At 37.4% G+C, this 19,656-nt stretch overlaps 1 protein-coding gene across 4 annotated transcripts in view; it reads left to right on the top strand.

The window, feature by feature from the left end:
- The window catches only part of pde9aa (phosphodiesterase 9aa), a 142,457-nt gene that overhangs the window by 82,596 nt on the left and 40,205 nt on the right, over positions 1 to 19,656 (top strand). For 2 of the 4 annotated variants that reach the window (XM_061919452.1, XM_061919454.1), the window contains 5 exons: positions 2,533 to 2,617; positions 9,891 to 9,951; positions 14,500 to 14,574; positions 18,153 to 18,239; positions 18,961 to 19,065. In XM_061919452.1, the coding sequence (XP_061775436.1) occupies positions 2,533 to 2,617; positions 9,891 to 9,951; positions 14,500 to 14,574; positions 18,153 to 18,239; positions 18,961 to 19,065 (413 nt within the window). Of the gene's footprint in view, positions 1 to 2,532; positions 2,618 to 9,890; positions 9,952 to 14,499; positions 14,575 to 14,673; positions 14,749 to 18,152; positions 18,240 to 18,960; positions 19,066 to 19,656 lie in introns of all 4 variants that reach the window. The other 2 variants (XM_061919451.1, XM_061919453.1) reach the window with 2 other exon arrangements.

Here is a 19,656-nt window from a genome sequence, read left to right as displayed (position 1 = left end):
AACCATGTCTGCAGCAATCGACCCAACAGGCCTGTATAGTAGAGTGGCTTGACAAATGTAGTAAAAAGCACATGGCAGCCTGCCTGGAGTTTCCCAAAATGCACTTGAAAGACTATCAAACCACCAGAAACAAAATTCTATTTTATGATGAGACAAAGATTGAACTCTTTGCTTGAAAGCCAGGCATCATGATTGGAGGAAACCAGGCACCGATTATCACCAGGTCAGTACCATCCCTACAGTGAAGCACGGTGGTGGCAGCATTATGTAGTGGCACTCTTGAACACACAGGTTGATCTTTCAGCAGGACAACGACCCTAAGCGCACAACCAAAATATCAAAGAAATTATTTCAGGACAACTCTGTAAATGTCCTTCTGTGGCCCAGCCAGAGCCCAGACTGGAATCCAACTAAACATCACTGGAAAGATCTGAAAATGGCTGTGCACCGACACTTCACATCCAGCCTTATGGAGCCTTTGAGGTGCTGCAAAGAGGAATAGGTGAAACTGCTCAAAAGTAGGTGTGCCAAGCTTGCGGCATTGTATTTAATACAAAATTGAGGCTGTAATTTTTGCTAAAAGGTGCATCAACAAAGTGTTGAGCAATGGTTGTGAATACCTACTGTATGTACATTTGATTTTTAGATTATATATTTTTTATACATTTGCGAAAAAGCTCAAAAACATTTTGAGTGGGTATTGTGTAGAATTTTGAGGACAAAAATGAGTTTATTCCATTTTCGAATAAATTTGTAACATAGTGTGAAATATGCGATGTGCTGTGAATAGTTCTAGATGCGCTGTATGTTGATATTACCCAGAAGACGGCGCTACAGACGGGAATCAAGAAGAGGGTCTGAGATACAAGTGAGTAGAGGGTTGTGCCATTAGTTAATATATTGTTACAAATTGCTGTTCTTTGTTTACAAAATAAGGCAAGTTTTGTTTCAAACGCTGCTCAGATACAAATCATATAGGCAAAAATGACATTGATTGGCTATAATGTGCAGGGATTAGTAGAAATGTTGTGAATTTGCAGCATCATAAATACCTGGAGGGTCAGATTGATTGACATTGGATTGGTTTTAGCATCTTTAATGCCCAGGAATTACAATTAAAATATTGTAAAGGCTAATAAAATTGTATTTACACTTTTGTGTGCAAGGCAGCAAGCAGAATCATATAAGGATAGGATGTGGTAGGATAGGATGGGGATAGATTTTATTGATCCCACAATGGGGAAATTATGTTTTTGCAGTGCAGATACAAAAAGTCCACAAAAAATAAGGTAAAAAAAAAAACCTTATGAAAACAAGAGAGAAACGTCAAAGAACACTAAAGACATGAGACATTGAAAGAGCACAGAGATGATGCAACCAGCTGCCACTAGAGCAGCACCATTTTTACATACAGCTACTAAAATAAATCACACCCAAAAACCTAAAATTTTACACAAAATAATACATATTGCGCACATACGATTGCACCATGCATAGACAAACAACAATACAAAACGATAACGCCATTTCAACACCCACATACTGTACACCACGGTGGCCTCTGCAGTTCCGCATTGTCAGTCAGTAACACCAATAACATGTTTATTTGCTTAATGCTTATGCCTATTTATAGTTGTGTGTCACCTATAGTTTTGCTCCTTATCAAATTCATAGTTACTCAGAAGTCATAAGAAATCTGACTTTATAAGAAGTGACCTGTTTTTAGTCACATGGTGTCATCTTTTTCATACATACCAATTATGATCAGGGTCTTTCCTTGTGGAGCCCAGTTATTAACATTTACATTTTTGTGGCAGATCATTTAACTACCCAACAACAATTTTTGCCATTTCCTTCCAAAATTCTTTGGCGTAGCCTAAATTTTTTAAATATATATTATTGTCATCCGTTTGATATCCCTGATTTTTATTCGGGCTCATTTTATCAAAGTCCAGAGGAAGAGTTTGTAAAAATAAGACTCAAAATAGCCAACTTTCTGTTCCTGCGTCCTATCATCCAGCCAAATGTCATGAAAATATGTGAAACTACGGACAAAAATATTCCAAATGTATAGGGAATACTACCGAGTCAGTTTTGGGGCTCATATTCTAGACCAGGGGTCACCAATCCCTTTTGAAACCAAGAGCTACTTCTTGGGTACTGATTAATGCGAAGGGCTACCAGTTTGATACACACTTAAATAAATTCCCAGAAATAGCCAATTTGCTCAATTTACCTTTAATAAATAAATAAATATATATATATATATATATATATATATATATATATATATATATATATATATATATATATGGGTATTTCTGTCTGTCATCCCGTCGTACATTATTTTTCCTTTTACGGAAGGTTTTGTGTAGAGAATAGATGATGAAAAAAACACTTAATTGAACAGTTTAAAAGAGGAGAAAACAGGAAAAAAATAAATGTTTAATTTTGAAACATAGTTTATCTTTAATTTTTCATTAGTCAAAAAGTGTTTCATGGTGCTAAATGTCCTACTGTGTCTGTCTCTAGTGGAAGGAATGAAGGTGGTGGAGATAGAGAAATGCCGTAATGACATCAAGAAGCTCCGTGAGGAGATGGCATCCAGAACCAACAGGTAAATGTAAAAACAAACACTCGGTTCTGTGAAAACCTCATCGACATCCTGGTTAGCACATTTCACATTTCAAACAAACCCTGGTGCGTTTGCTATGCTAGTGCAGTTTGTTTGTTTAATAACCAGTTCATGTTCATAGAATTAGACTATTTTGACCAATGTAAGTCTATGAGCATGAACTTGCGAAGCCTGCTCGGATGAGAGGTGAAACGTAACGTCTTCGAAGACAAACTGACAAACTAAACAGTCCAGTTGCGGTCGATTGAACGCTTTGAGAATGCAATCACCTGGATGAATGAGAACATACTAGATTTACTATACAGCATAGGGGGCCGCATGGTAGAACAGGGGTTAGCGCATGTGCCTCACAATACGAAGATCCTGAGTTCAATCCCGGGCTTGGGATCTTTTTCTGTGTGGAGTTTTCATGTTCTCCCTGTGACTGGGTGGGTTCCTTCCGGGTACTCCGGCTTCTTCCCACTTTCAAAGACATGCACCTGGGGATAGGTTGATTGGCAACACTAAGTTGACCCTAGTGTGTGAATGTGAGTTTGAATATTGTCTATCTGTGTTGGCCCTGTGATGAGGTGGCGACTTGTACAAGGTATACACCGCCTTCCGCCCGAATGTAGCTGAGCTAGGCTTCAGCATCCCCCACAACCCTGAAAGGGACAAGCTGTAGAAAATGGATGGATGGATGTACAGCATAGATTCCCATAGTGGGGAATGCACATGTCTGGGCTGATAGCACATTTTAAGATATACTGTCCCACAAATTATTGCTGATAAAAGGTATTATTGTCAGCTAATATTAGAATTATTATTATCATAACATGTAGTGCTAATAAAACAACTAAACATTTGTCAATAATATTTTAGCGCTGTAATTAGAAGGTCAAAAACTTGTAATTATCTTAAAGGAGAACTACACTTTAATTTTGCCTATCATTCACAATCTCTATGTAGGACAAGAACACATACGGTGTTCTTTTTTTAATGCATTATAATTTGTCATATATAGCATTGCAACTAATGGGAGTACACTTTTACGCCCATAAAGCCCTCTAAAAAACTTTCAAAAACCGCCACCAATAATCCATAAACATGTTGCGAACTGCATATTAATAAAGAATTAGCGACAATGTTTTTATAAAGGCTAAAGCCGAAGAATTAGTTTTAGCAGCGGCGTGATCACATGGAGGTAACTGGCTTGTCAGCAGGAACCTTCTCCGAGTTGTTATCCAGGTTGTGATTTAGTTCAAAATCCCTACAGTTTAAGTGCCTACAGCCTCAGTGGTGGCAGTCTTAGTGTACCTTGAACGGCTGCCAGCCTCTTCTGAATTTGTCGATACACCAGGGCAAAGCATACTCCAATCAGCAGAAGTCCTGTTATCATTATTCCGAATATATACAGTCATAGTCAAAAGTTGAAATACACTTGTAAAGAACATGATGCCATGGCTGTTTTGAGTTTCCAATAATTTCTACAACTCTTATTTTTTGTGATAGTGATTGGAGCACATACTTTTTAGTCACTAAAAACATTCATGAAGTTTGGTTCTTTTATGAATTAATTATGGGTCTACTGAAAATGTGACCAAATCTGCTTGATCAAAAGTATACATACAGCAATGTTAATATTTGGTTACATGTCCCTTGGCAAGTTTCACTGCAGTAAGGCACTTTTGGTTGCCTCTGGTTCAATTTTTGACCACTCCTCTTGACAAAATTGGTGCATTTCAGCTACATTTGTTGGTTTTCTGACAAACTTCATGAATGTTTTTTTGTGACAAACAAGTATGTGCTCCAATCACTCTATCACAAAAAATTAAGAATTGTAGAAATCATTGGAAACTCTAGACAGCCATGACATTATGTCCTTCACAAGTATATGTAAACTTTTGACCACGACTTTAGATGTCTTCAATGTCCTCGACTGAAAGAATTGCAAGGCACACGACCCTCCATTTCTGCCTAGAGTCCATCTTGTATCCAGCAACAAACGTCCCATCAGGACAATTGGTTCCCAGTAGGATTGTACAATATATCCGTACTGATAAAGAACCGCAGTACGAATGAATTAAAAAAGGTATTTCGTTGCTTCTGAAAAATACAGTTGTTGTTTTTTTAGGACATCACAGCATATCGTCGTCATGTCGTGAGATTGCTGCTAAAACGAGCAGATGCGCATATTAGACAAGGCACACGCACTTACAAGCAGAAACAGTGTGGAGATAGAAAAGGGAGAATAGATGCATTTTGGCCAAGGAACGATAAAGTTGAAGCCATTGACACTCCGCAAGAGGTGCTTAGCTCTTGCTCTGGTTAGCCATTAGCGAGTTAGCCGTTGGCTGGCTAGCGGCTAACGTCCATCCACAGTCAGTAATGTTTTAGCTACTTATAAATCACTATTACACGCCGCCATGGCGACAAATAAACTAGGTTTCTTACAAGCATCATCCTTGCAAGATGAGGAATAGCTAAATATGCTTTACAACACACTGTAGGAAAATACAATAGCTAACCGCTGACAGCAAGCTGGCGCTCCTTAATGTAAACAAATACCATAGATGGATCTATACAAACATCGACTGTAACGATACCAAGTACAAGAGTCGTACAATGTCGATACTACAGTGATTTGGTCTAATTTTTTTTATCACCACATTTTTTTTTTTTTTTTATTGTCAATAAACCCTGGCATGGTCTGGACTACAGGCAGGCCAGTCCAGTACCCGCACTCTTTTACATTGAAGCCACGCTGTTGTAACACATAGCTTGGCATTGTCTTGCTGAAATAAGCAGGGGCGTCCTGCTTGGATGGCAACATATGTTGCTCCAAAACCTGTATGTACCTTTCAGCATTAATGGTGCCTTCACAGATTTGTAAGTTACCCATGTCTTGGGCAGTCATACACCCCCATACCATCACAGATGATGGCTTTTGAACTTTGCGCCTATAATAATCTGAGTGATTCTTTTCTTCTTTGTTCCGGAGGAAACAACGTCCACAGTTTTCCAAAAACAATTGGAAATGTGGACTCGTCAGACCACAAAACACATTTCCACTTTGCATCAGTCCATTTTAGAAGAGCTCAGGCCCAGCGTTTCTGGGTGTTGTTGATAAATGGCTTTTGCTTTGCATAGTAGAGTTTTAACTTGCACTTATAGCGACAAACTGTAGTTACTGACAGTGGTTTTCTGAAGTGTTCCTGAGCCCATGTGGTGATATCCTTTACACACTGGTGTCGGTCTTTGATGCAGTACCGCCTGAGGGATCGAAGGTCGCTTATGTTCAGTGATTTCTCGAGATTCTCAGAATCTTTTGATGATATTACGTACCGTGGAATGTGAAATCTCTATATTCCTTGCAATAGCTTGTTGAGAAATATTGTTATTAAACTGTTCGACAATTTGCTCAGGCCTTTGTTCACAAAGCGGTGACCCTCACTTCATCCTTGTTTGTGAATGACTGAGCATTTCACCCACCTGTTCCCAATTAGCCTGTTTACCTGTGGGATGTTCCAAATACATGTTTGATGAGCCTTCCTCAACTTTCTCAGTCTTTTTTTCCTCTTGTGCCATCTTTTTTTAAACATATCGCGGGCATCAAAGTTTTCCAGTTCGAACGTTAAGTATCTTGTCTTTGCAGTCTTTTCAACTGAATATAGGTTTAAAAGGATTTGCAAATCATTGTATTTTAGTTTTTGTTTACGATTTACACAACGTGCCGACTTCATTGGTTTTGGGGTTTGTAATTATTATGGTTATATATGTGTGTGTGTATGTGTGTAAATGTGTGTGTGTGTGTGTGTATATATATATATATATATATATATATACACACATATATACAGTATATATGTATATATGTATACACATATATATACAGTATATATATGTATATATATATATATATACACACACATATATATACAGTATATATATATATATATGTATATATATATATATATATATATATATACACACATATATATACATATATATAATATCTATCCATCCATCCATTTTCTACCGCTTATTCCCTTTTGGGATCGCGGGGGGCGCTGGCGCCTATCTCAGCTACAATCTGTACATAAATATATATATATATATATATATATATATATATATATATATATATATATGTATATATATATATGTATATGTATATATATATATGTATGTATGTATGTATGTATGTATGTATGTATGTATGTATGTATGGAGGTATGTATATGTGTCCGGCTGCAGGGAGTCTATGGGCCTCTCTGGGTGAGGCGTCCCGTCTTTTTGCCCGCGTGGAGTGTGGTCTCTTGCTGGCTTGAGGGCTGACTGTCCCTTGCTTCTCCCTTGCTTCTCCCTTGCCTTGTCCTCGTCTGTCTATGGCCTGCCGCTGGCCCTAGGGATCCTGTTGTTGCCCGGCCTGACTCCGTGGCACCGGTGGTCCCTTGTTCCCCGGGCACCGCACCTGCTGTTTTGGATTGGGCTCTCTGGGTGGCTAGCATCATACTTTGGCTCCCTCACACACTGGGAGACAAATGTAATGTACATTCAAATACACATTATCACATACATACTCACATAAACACAACAAATCACATATAGATCATAGATACATACATTCATACATACATATATACATACATACGTACATCTACATCAACAATATGATTTGGCTGGTCAGGACAAAAAAAAAAAAAGCGCTTTTGCAGACAAACCATTTTTAACTGCACCGTGATCGCAGAGCGCTAACTAACTTTATGCTGCTTCATTGCCTCTGAGTTGGTGAAAGTTAATTTTGTATAATAAATCATGTGTCTCAACTGGATAGTATAAGGTTATGGACATAAACAGAGAAGTTGGTCAACTTTGACAGTCGACTTATACCAGTTGATGGCAAGAAAGATACGAAAAGATGCTTTTTGCGTCCCTTTTTTTTAAAAAAACATTCGTGAGGATTATGATTAATTCTTCATCTAAAAGGGAAAATATGAAGTTTCAAGTTTTATTCGTCACATGCAGAGTACACCACAGTGAAATGCTTTTTTCCATGCTCTTCAGGTATTGCGTACAGTGGGATCCAAACACTAGTTACAAAATCTAATACACTAAATACAAAAAAATACAAAAAATTTAATAGCTCTGCTGTATATTAATTACAAGACAACGAGTTGCACAATAAGTTACAGTAGCTATGGTAGATGTATCAGTACAAGTAGAAGTACAGTAGTCTAATACAGTACAAGTGCAAGATCAAATAGTATAACAATAACAGTATACAACAGTATATACAGAACAAGTCTTCCTCGCATACTTAGTAATGGCATTTGTGTGTTTCAATACATTATTAGGACTAGTTTTAGGAAGGTGCGACAGCAAAGCCCGCCCTTGAATAGGTTCCGCGTACCTTCTAAAAGTCCTAACTACAAACCCCGTTTCCATATGAGTTGCGAAATTGTGTTAGATGTAAATATAAACGGAATACAATGATTTGCAAATCATTTTCAACCCATATTCCGTTGAATATGCTACAAAGACAACATATTTGATGTTGAAACTGATAAACATTTTTTTTTTGCAAATAATCATTAACTTTTGAATTTGATGCCAGCAACATGTGACAAAGAAGTTGGGAAAGGTGGCAATAAATACTAATAAAGTATTTGGAACATCCCACAGGTGTGCAGGCTAATTGGGAACAGGTGGGTGCCATGATTGGGTTTAAAAACAGCTTCCATGAAAATGTTAAGTCATTCACAAACAAGGATGCGGCGAGGGTCCCCAATTTGTAAGCAAATTGCCCAACAGTTTTAGAACAACATTTCTCAATGAGAAATGTTGCAAGGAATTTAGGGATTTTACCATCTACGGTTCGTAAAATCATCAAAAGGTTCAGAGAATCTGGATAAATCACTGCACGTAAATGATAATATTACTGACCTTTGATCCCTCAGGCGGTACTGCATCAAAAACCAACATCAGTGTGTAAAGGATATCACCACATGGGCTCAGGAACACTTCCTAAAACCACTGTCAGTAACTACAGTTGGTCGCTACATCTGTAAGTGCAAGTTAAAACTCTACTATGCAAAGCGAAAGCCATTTACCAACAACACAAAGGAACGCCGCCGACTTCGCTGGGTCCGAGCTCATCTAAGATGGACTGATGCAAAGTGGAAAAGTGTTCTGTGGTCTGACGAGTCCACATTTCAAACTATATTTGGAAACTGTGGACGTGGTGTCCTCCGGAACAAAGAGGAAAATAACCATCTGGATTGTTATAGGTGCAAAGATCAAAAGCCGGCATCTGTGATGGTATGGGGTGCATTAGTGCCCAAGGCATGGGTAACTTACACATCTGTGAAGGCACCATTAATGCTGAATGGTCCATACAGGTTTTGGAGCAACATATATTGTCATCCAAGCAACATAATCATGGACGCCCCTGCTCATTTCATCAAAACATTGCCAAGCTACGTGTTACAACAGCGTGGCTTCGTAGTAAAAGAGTGCGGGTACTTACCTGTCCCGCCTGCAGTCCAAACATGTCTCCCATCGAAAATGTGTGGCGCATTATGAAGCGTAAAATACGACAACAAGACCCCGGACTTTTGAACAACTTAAGCTGTACATCAAGCAAGAATGGGAAATAATTCCACTTTCAAAGCTTCAACAAATAGTTTCCTCAGTTCCCAAACGTTTATTGAGTGTTGTTAAAAGAAAAGGTGATGTAACACAGCGGTGAACATGCCCTTTCCCAACTACTTCGGCACGTGTTGCAGCCATGAAATTCTAAGTTAATTATTATTTCCAAAATAAAATAAAGTTAATGAGTTTTGAACGTCAAATATCTTGTCTTTGTAGTGCATTCAATTGAATATGGGTTGAAAAGGATTTGCAAATCATTGTATTCAGTTTATATTTACATCTAACACAATTTCCCAACTCATATGGAAACGGGGTTTGTAGCATGCAGGAACTCCAGAAAGTTACTGAAGAACTAAATCTACCTGGGTAGTTTTTGGTGGAAACACAGGGGAAATTTTTTTACCTGGGTAAATGGGGAAAGTTCCTTTAAAAGTTCCTGTAGTGAAAAAGGGCCTAACAAATACTCCAAATGTTAGCGTCAATTTTTGGATATCAAAGGAGTTAGTGTGGACAATGGAACTACAGTATGTTGATTTTAAATGTATGGAATCTCTTATTACTGTTGTAGTATTCTTAATATATTTTTCTCACTGAGCTACATTTTTCTATGTTGATTCTCTAGTAACTTCTTCGAAGAGATAAAGAAGCTAACTCCTCGCAGGGATGTACCCTCCTATCCCAAGGTAAGCTGCCGCTCACTCTCTGTTCATTCATTTTTCAGTTTGACAGAGAAGTCAAGCTGGAGGCAGTTTTTATTAAAAACGATACAAGTGAGTTCATGGCAAAAATAACATGAACTAAAGACATATACTGTATATACAGTAGAAATTATGTTGTTTGATTGTACAGTGGAACCTGCTTATGTCTACTTGACGAACCATTCTTTGCACATATATTGTGACTTCTGCCAGATATACTGCTCTCTGACAGATCTTGACAGTAATGTTGCAGGACCACACTGCTGAGCAATAAGGATAAAGTCAACACTACGACACATCAACATAAACTGCTCATTTTTTGTAGAAATAGCTCTTTTGGCTCTCACATTTTATGTCGACAACCTTGGTTGACAAGGAATGTAATGATTAACAGTAGGGTTGTGCTATTTAGACAATATACGAGGAAAATTATATCAACTTGGCTATCAATAGAGCTTTTCATATTATTTTTATATCATTTTAGCTGTGTCCCGCAAATTTGACAACCAAAAGCAAACGGCCGGACCCTCAAGGCAATGTAGTTTCCTTGCTAGTGACTAATGTCCTCTAGCGCAAAGCCGCTTTTAAGTCAGCAATCCTCGCCTCCATTGCGGCAAATAAACTGAGGGTTCTACATGTATCATTATAATAGGAGGACGAGCAATAGCTAAACATGCTACACTACTACACACCATAAGAAAATATGCTAACCACTGATCGTGAGGTAGAGCTCTTAAATGTAAATAAAGGTAGGCGGATCGATACATATTTTACAATAATGATACTAGGTATAATATCAGCATGATGTCGATACTACAGTGGTTTGATCGATATTTTTTGTAATGTTTCTCTCGGAGATCTATCTATCTTTTATTGTCAAAAATATGGTAATTTTTCTTATTGTTTAAAAACTCAGGAAATATATTACTGGACACAGGATGACGTTAAGGGCAAAACCTAAAGGATATAAATGAAAACCAATAGTAGGAAAAATATAAAAAAATAATTGATCTTGTTACACCACCATCCCTTGTTTTTATCTGTTTTATAATTGTGATCAAAAATTCAGTTGTTAAATAAGTTTCAACATTTTAAGTATCAGCAATGGTGTGACCAATTCTGCTCCTGACTATTTACTCTGTATTGGACCAATACCCAAAATTTGGGTGTTGTCATGCTCTATTAAAAAGCCGATTTTTTTTTTCTGATTTTGGAAGTTCAGAGAGTATGGTATCTAAATTGTAAGATCCCAAAGAGGAATGTGTTCCAGCAATTGACAATTCTGCGTGATGTACGCAAGTTTGTCTCATTTGGAGCACATTTTAGAAAAATCATGACTTTTATGCAAAGCAACCGGAACCTATGGGAATGATCGTACAAAGACTAAAGTTTCTTTGTAGGATTTAATAAAGTTTTTATGTGTATTTGTGATTATTCAGAAGCCAGAACAATATTTATTTATTCTGCCAAGTAAAGTATATTGTGTCTGTTTATTTATTTATTAAAAAATGGTTGATGGATTTTAGTATGTGTGTGGATACTTTTTGAGCACATTCAACAATACTAATCAAAGATAATAATAACCGTAATATAATTTTGTTCGAAATAACCGTACTATGACATTTTGTTATCGTTACATCCCTACACCTAATCCAATACTAATTAATTTTGTATTTGATATTGTATCTTTGTAAGGGGTTAAACTTATAGAATAAGCGGCCAAAAATTTTTACTTACCACAAAGTAGGGGCACGATTAAGCATAAACACCATATATGTCATATTTCTTGTACTTTGAGCTCCAAGCCAGCTGTGGAAATGTGTTATTATGCTAAATGCTACAATTATTATTTAAAGCATTCCTAATTAGGGTTATTGCATCACTCTCGCCCATGTGGTAATTACAGTTTCATGTTCTATTTTTTGTTCTATTGTTGTTCTATTGTTGCGGAAGCAGGTTCCCTGCTTCCGTGTCATGCAGTCAGAATTATATAATGAAATTAATGAGTATAAAAAACATTCCAAATAAGAGGTTGTATTAATTGTGGCAAATAAAGCATATTGGGGGGGGAAAAAGAAATAAAGCCAATGACTTTCTTATTCAGTAGTGATTGTCACACTACACAGTAAGTATGACTGCCATCATGGTTATATTACATGGTAGTGCCATGGTAATATAACAGATGCAGTTTCTCACAAAGGTGATTACAATCCTCACATTTTTCAGCAGCCTTTATTATTACACAGTGCAGTATATCTTCTAAATGGACAATACTATCAAAAAAACGTAGATATACAAACCCCGTTTCCATATGAGTTGGGAAATTGTGTTAGATGTCAATATAAACTGAATACAATGATTTGCAAATCCTTTTCAACCCATATTCAATTGAATCCACTACAAAGACAACATATTTGATGTTCAAACCTATGAATTTTTATTTTTTTTGCAAATAATAATTAACTTAGAATTTCATGGCTGCAACACATGCCCAAGAAGTTGGGAAAGGGCAGGTTCACCACTGTGTTACATCACCTTTTCTTTTAACAACACTCAATAAACGTTTGGGAACTGAGGAGACACATCTTTGAAGCTTTTCAGGCGGAATTCTTTCCTATTCTTGCTTGATGTACTGCTTAAGTTGTTCAACAATCCGGGGTCTCTATTGTCGTATTTTAGGCTTCAACATTTTCAATGGGAGACAGGTCTGGACTACAGGCAGGCCAGTCTAGTACCCGCACTCTTTTACTATGAAGCCACGCTGTTGTAAGACATGGTGTGGCATTGTCTTGCTGAAACAAGCAGGGGCGTCCATGATAACGTTGCTTGAATGGCAGTATATGTTGCTCCAAAACCTGTATGTACCTTTCAGCATTAATGGTGCCTTCGCAGATGTGTAAGTTACCCATGCCTTGGGCACTAATGCACAGCCATACCATCACACATGCTGGCTTTTAAACTTTGCGCCTATAACAATCCGGATGGTTCTTTTCCTCTTTATTCTCGAGGACATCAATATCCACAGGTTTCCAAAACAATTTGAAATGTGGACTCGTCAGACCACAGAACACTTTTCCACTTTGCATCAGTCCATTTTAGATGAAACCGACGGCGTTTCTGAATGTTCTTGATAAATGGCTTTCGCTTTACATAATAGAGCTTTAACTTGCACTTACAGATGTAGCGACCAACTGTATTTAGTGACAGTGGTTTTCTGAAGCGTTCCTGAGCTCATGTGGTGATATCCTTTAGAGATTGACGTCGGTTTTTGATACAGTGCCGTCTGAGAGATTGAAGGTCACGGTCATTCAATGTTGGTTGCCGGCCATGCCGCTTACGTGGAGTGATTTTTCCAGATTCTCTGAAACTTTTGATGATATTATGGACCGTAGATGTTGAAATCCCAAATTTTTTTGCAATTGCACTTTGAGAAACGTTGTTCTTAAACTGTTTTGACTATTTGCTCACATAGTTGTGGACAAAGAGGTGTACCTCGCCCCATCCTTTCTTGTGAAAGACTGAGCAATTTTTGGGAAGCTGTTTCTATACCCAATCATATCACCCACTTGTTCCCAATTAGCCTGCATACCTGTGGGATGTTCCAAATAAGTGTTTGATGAGCATTCCTCAACTTTCTTTATTTATTGCCCCCTTTCCCAATTTCTTTGTCACGTGTTGCTGGCATCAAATTCTAAAGTTAATGATTATTTGCAAAACAAAAAAGTTTAGCAGTTTGAACATCAAATATGTTGTCTTTGTAACATATTCAACTGAATGTGGGTTGAAAATGATTTGCAAATCATTATATTCCATTTATATTGACATCTAACACAATTCCCCAACTCATATGGAAACGGAGTTTGTAAATAATAAAGGTCAGTGTACAGCTTGTATAGGAGTAATGATTTACTATCTACTAAAAGTTACTCAACATAACTAATTATTGTTCAATAACTTGCAACACAGGTGTGCCGAATAGAAATGGACGGTCCTGCAATTTGTGGTATCAATCCGATACTTTGTGTGAGCAAGTATGAAAAAGAGTTCAAGCAACAACCTGTGTTGCTCTACTCGATTCTAATGCCAAAAGGAATAAGGAACTACTTGATAATGATAGTGCTCACTCACTGCTCACACTAAACATTTACACTGTGTGAACTCTGTGAGATCTACTCACTTTTTGCCAGCTATTTACAAAATAACGGCTTCCTGTTGATTTATTTTTAAAGGACAGTAAATATGTACTGTCTTTCAGGTGTAAACTGACTTAAGCTATATCCAAGAATGCATGATATAGGAATGTGCCATGAGATGATAGAGTAAAATAATATTTTTGCTGAAACTTTAGGGGAGCCGTTCACTTTGTGAGAAACTAAGATTTGACACAAATGAAAAAACATTCTTTTTTGTGGTGGATCATGTGACTAGTCAAATATTGGCTTTCTCACTCAAAATCATTGAGTGTTTTGTAGAGCTGTGCCCCCAAGCCAGGCAGAGGTGTACAGGGTTAACTGGGAGCTCTGTTGTCTACAGTACATGCTGTCACAACAGACCATTGATGCCCTCAAAAAACCCGCCTTTGACGTCTGGCTCTGGGAGGCCAATGAGGTAAGACGTCTTTGCTGAGCCTATCTGACCCAAAACTCCCTTTTCTCTTCTTCCTGTGTCCCCCGCTCTCTGCTCCTGTCTGTGTGTGTCTGTGTGTAGTATCATTTGTCTAAGGAGACAGTAGAAGCTCTTAGATTGCCTACATTCGATGCTTGGCAGTGGGAGCCCAATGAGGTGAGACTGTTTTCTCTGTATCATTGAACAATTATTCAAGTAAGAATACCAATGATCCATCAAGTGTGACACAGTAAAAATTGATTGTTCAAATATGTTTAATTTAAATACATTTTTGTATATTCAACTCTTTAAAACCGCTGGACCCCATTACCGGTTGCTTCTGTGTTGCTATGGTAATTGCTACGCGACACTTGTATCAGTATATGCATGTCATATATCCATGTAACTGGAAAAACCTCAGCCAAATACTCAATAAAAAACAACTATAGGAAAACAAAAGTCAATTTTAACCAAATGCTCCTAAATTTGGAAAATATCAAAGACAAGCAAAAAGTCAAAGCTTTTAATTTATCCCACCAAACATAACCCAACATTCCCTTCATGTTATTGCTGGTTTTTGAATTTGTAGAAACTTTTTGAGAAAGTTGTGATGTTTTGAGGCGTTTTTCCCATTAACATTGCATGTATTTGAGATTTAATGAATTAATCATTTTTTAAATAGTCTTTGTAAACTTTAACATCAAAAATCACAACATTTCAGCAGTAAATTTATAACAAATTTTGTATTTATTCTTTACTTGTCTTATATCACAGACATCAAAGTAGACCGGAGAGGGCAGTAAAAACACACACTCAGAGCTCATTGTCAAATTACTATACTGTTGTAAATAAATATAACTAATAATAATATTTGATTATAAGTATGGACAGAAACACCATCAAAGACTTCCTTATGGTCTGCTGTCTGATCTATCACCCACATTCCCTGTATATGTTGAAGCTTGAAAAGTGTGTGTCCATCATAAACATTTATTTGTGTCTTAACACATTTTCACCTGCATGTTAAGAGGATTTGAGCACTGTGAATCTATAGCTCTTTAATGTCATGTAAATGCTGCCTCTTTACTAGGTCAGCATTGCAAATGAAATTATGTTCTTAATTGTCTTACCCTAAATAAAAAAAAGTGAGATGTATATATGAATAGAAAGTGAGGACGCCAGTATGTCGCTAAATATTTATATACCACATTATACAGAAGACAAGGCGGTGATAATTGTGCCATTAGAGCAACTAAGAGGTGATATATTGTTACACGATGCAGTTACTGTTTTGTCTACACTATAAACATACAAATTACATTGGCGAAAATGACACTAAATAGCCTGAATGTGTGGCAAAGTTGCAGGAATTGGACAAAGTTGCGGGGCCGGGATTGGTTGAATTTGCGTGAATTAGCGCAACTGCTACATGGTGGATTCCTGGAGGCACTGACCCAAAAAATGAAACCATTTAGTCTTCATTAGCGAAGTGTTTATTAATGCGGAACCATATCTGCTGTACGGGAGCGGAGGAACAGAATCTGTTGCAGATTTTCAATGTAAAAAAAACAAGGTTTTAGGTTTTGGGGTGTTTTTCTGGCCCATTGTGTTGGAACACTGTGACAAAATGAAAAAAAAACAACTGTTCATATCATACATGTGAGGTTGTACTGACAAAAAGTATGCATTAATTCAATCACGTTTATTTGTTTACATTCCAATAAACATGGAATTGAGCGCACATGTTGGAATGCAGCTGGCCACTCCCTGTCCACACTCCCATTTAAATAGACAAATTAGATTTAGATTCGCCATGAGCCTTAAACCCCACACTCACCACAATCAGAAAACACAAAGATAAGGCACAAGATTGTGAAAATGAAGGAATTTACCCGCAGGGAGTTGGAGGTGCTTCTTGTTAAAGTAAAGGCACGCCAAAATATAATATTATAAAATTTTATATTGTTGAGTCGGATAAAGTGTGCAAGGGTGTGGGATGAGAGAAGCGCACACAGAAGCAAATGGGAAATAAGTGGTACTGCATCAGGAAGGTGAAGAAAAAGATGGATGTGGCCAAAACAGGTGATGGCACCGGTGATAAACTAATGCTCGTCCCGTTTAAAAAGATAGTCGCTGCTATGATACGTAAAACTTTAGAAGAAGTGTCACAAGAGTCACAAGAACACATTGTGACCGCAAAAAGTGGCAAAATGATTGCGTAGCTCAGGGCTCCCCAAACTACAGCCCGTGGCTCGCCAGCATTTACAATTCGACCTACAAGACGGTCCTATGTTAATATTTGACAACATTAGATTGTTGCTAGTGTGGTGCTACATATTAGTTTTGCTAGGCATTGAACATGGGCATTACATCAGCATCATAAAGCGCATAGAAGCAACACATAGGGACCATTCAGACAGCCTTTTCCACCCATGGTCTAATTAATTAAAAAACAACATAGAAAATTAATATATGTTGTACAGAACCACACAACTCGCCTACTGAACTATGTTGAGATTATGAAAAAAAAACATAATCTCCACACACAATTAAACATTTTACCCATTTAGGTCCATTACCAAGCTGTATGGGTAAAACATTCCACACACTTCGACGTGACGCATTTTAGCTGCTTGATAATTCTGATTGATTACAAAACTTTCAAGATATATGTGTGTGTATGTGTATATGTATGTATACATATATGTATGTATGTATACATATATATATATATATATGTATGAATGTATATATATAGTCAAGGTTTCTATGGTTTATCCGTTATACAGTGCTCAATACCGGGGTAGGGCGGAATATATGTTAGCAGGGAAACCTGCGAAACAGGCTTGTAGGGATGATATAGCCTCTTGTGTTTTTTCCTGACCCAACATATGTATGTATATATACATATATGTGTATAAATAACTAAATAAATAAATGGGTTGTACTAGTATAGCGCTTTTCTACCTTCAAGGTACTCAAAGCGCTTTGACACTACTTCCACATTTACCCATTCACACACACATTCACACACTGATGGAGGGAGCTGCCATGCAAGGCGCTAACCAGCACCCATCAGGAGCAAGGATGAAGTGTCTTGCTCAGGACACAACGGACGTGACGAGGTTGGTACTAGGTGGGGATTGAACCAGGAACCCTCGGGTTGCGCACGGCCACTCTCCCATTGCGCCACGGCGTATGTATAAATGTATGTATATATACATGTGTGTATATATATACACATATGGACTGACTGAAAAATAGGGCAACTGTACCTGAAAACTTAATAAGGTAAATCAGCAGACATCATGAAGTGACAAAAATATTGGTTCACAGCGTGCACAGGCAACAGAACAGAAAATATTAACTGATAACTTGGTTAGATAAGAAGTAAGACAATCTATGCACAGGTCTTGGTCATTTATAACAAACTATTTGTTTGACCAACATGTATCTGTACCTGGTTTATATGTAGTAACTACCAGCGTTACATGGAAATTGACAATATCACAATGACACAGTATTGTACATAAAATACTGCATTATACTGTATGACGAAACCATGATTTTCTCTCTTGCAGATGTTGAGCTGTCTGGAACATATGTACCATGATCTGGGTTTGGTCAAAGACTTCAACATAAACCCTATTACACTGAAGAGATGGCTGGTAAGAAACATTTAAGCAGTATCAATAAACAAATGGAAATATAATCAGTCCAAAACGAGTAGTAGTCCTAAATACTCTCCATAGACTGATATCCCTTTAATGCAGAGGTCGCCAACCCGTCGATCGCGATTGACTGGTCGATCTTTGGAACCCAACCGGTCGATCACGGAAATATTATGTTAGATGTAAATATAAACGGAATACAATGATTTGCAAATCATTTTCAACCCATATTCAGTTGAATATGCTACAAAGACAACATATTTGATGTTCAAACTGATAAACATTTTTTTTTGCAAATAATCATTGACTTTAGAATTTGATACCAGCAACACGTGACAAAGAAGTTGGGAAAGGTGGCAATAAATATCAATTTCGATACTGTTGAATGCACTGCGACACGACCAAAATGATTGAGAAAAAAGCTGCTTCAGCTATCGCCAAAGTTGCTGATTCTGAACAAAAGTTGAATTTATTGTTGTGCATCTTTAGTCAATGAAATGTAAACTCGAAAGTATATATTTGGTCACTTATTTATTTAATTTTACATTTTAGGGGAAGCTGAGCTTCCCTTGTAGTCTAAGCCACTGGTTTATACATGTAATCCGCAATTTTCTAGTTGCTAATTCACCACCTGAGCCAAACCTACTCTTTTGAACCCAACTTTTCTTCAAGAAAAGAATATATGAAAATGCCTTAAACCTATGTGTTTTCTTTATAGCTTTGTATTCACGACAACTACAGGAATAACCCCTTCCACAATTTCCGTCATTGCTTCTGCGTCACCCAGATGATGTACAGTATGATCTGCCTCTGCAGCCTACAGGTAAGACATTTAATGCTGTTAGTAGAGATTTCATCCTTATATTTATGACTTCATGTTTCCTTAAATTCTTATCAAAAAGCAACAGTTGCCCAAGTGAATATGTTACAAAACCCGTTTCCATTGGAGTTGGGAAATTGTGTTCGATGTAAATATTAACGGAATACAATGATTTGCAAATCCTTTTCAACCTATATTCAATTGAATGCACTACAAAGACAAGATATTTGATGTTCAAACACATAAACTTTATTTTTTTTTGCAAATAAGAATTATCTTAGAATTTCATGGCTACAACACATGCCAAAGTAGTTGGGAAAGGGCATGTTCACCACTGTGTTACATCACCTTTTCTTTTAACAACACTCAATAAACATTTGGGAACTGAGTATACACATTTTTGAAGCTTTTCAGGTGGAATTCTTTCCCATTCTTGCTTGATGTACAGCTTAAGTTGTTCAACAGTCCGGGGTCTCTGTTGTCGTATTTTAGGCTTCAACATTTTCAGTGGGAGACAGGTCTGGACTACAGGTAGGCCAGTGTAGTACATGGACTCTTTTACTGTGAAGCCACGCTATTGTAACACGTGGTGTG

Source organism: Nerophis ophidion, linkage group LG13 (assembly GCF_033978795.1).
Source record: "Nerophis ophidion isolate RoL-2023_Sa linkage group LG13, RoL_Noph_v1.0, whole genome shotgun sequence".
Classification (NCBI taxonomy): domain Eukaryota; kingdom Metazoa; phylum Chordata; class Actinopteri; order Syngnathiformes; family Syngnathidae; genus Nerophis; species Nerophis ophidion.
This window is presented reverse-complemented; position numbering and strand designations above follow the sequence as displayed.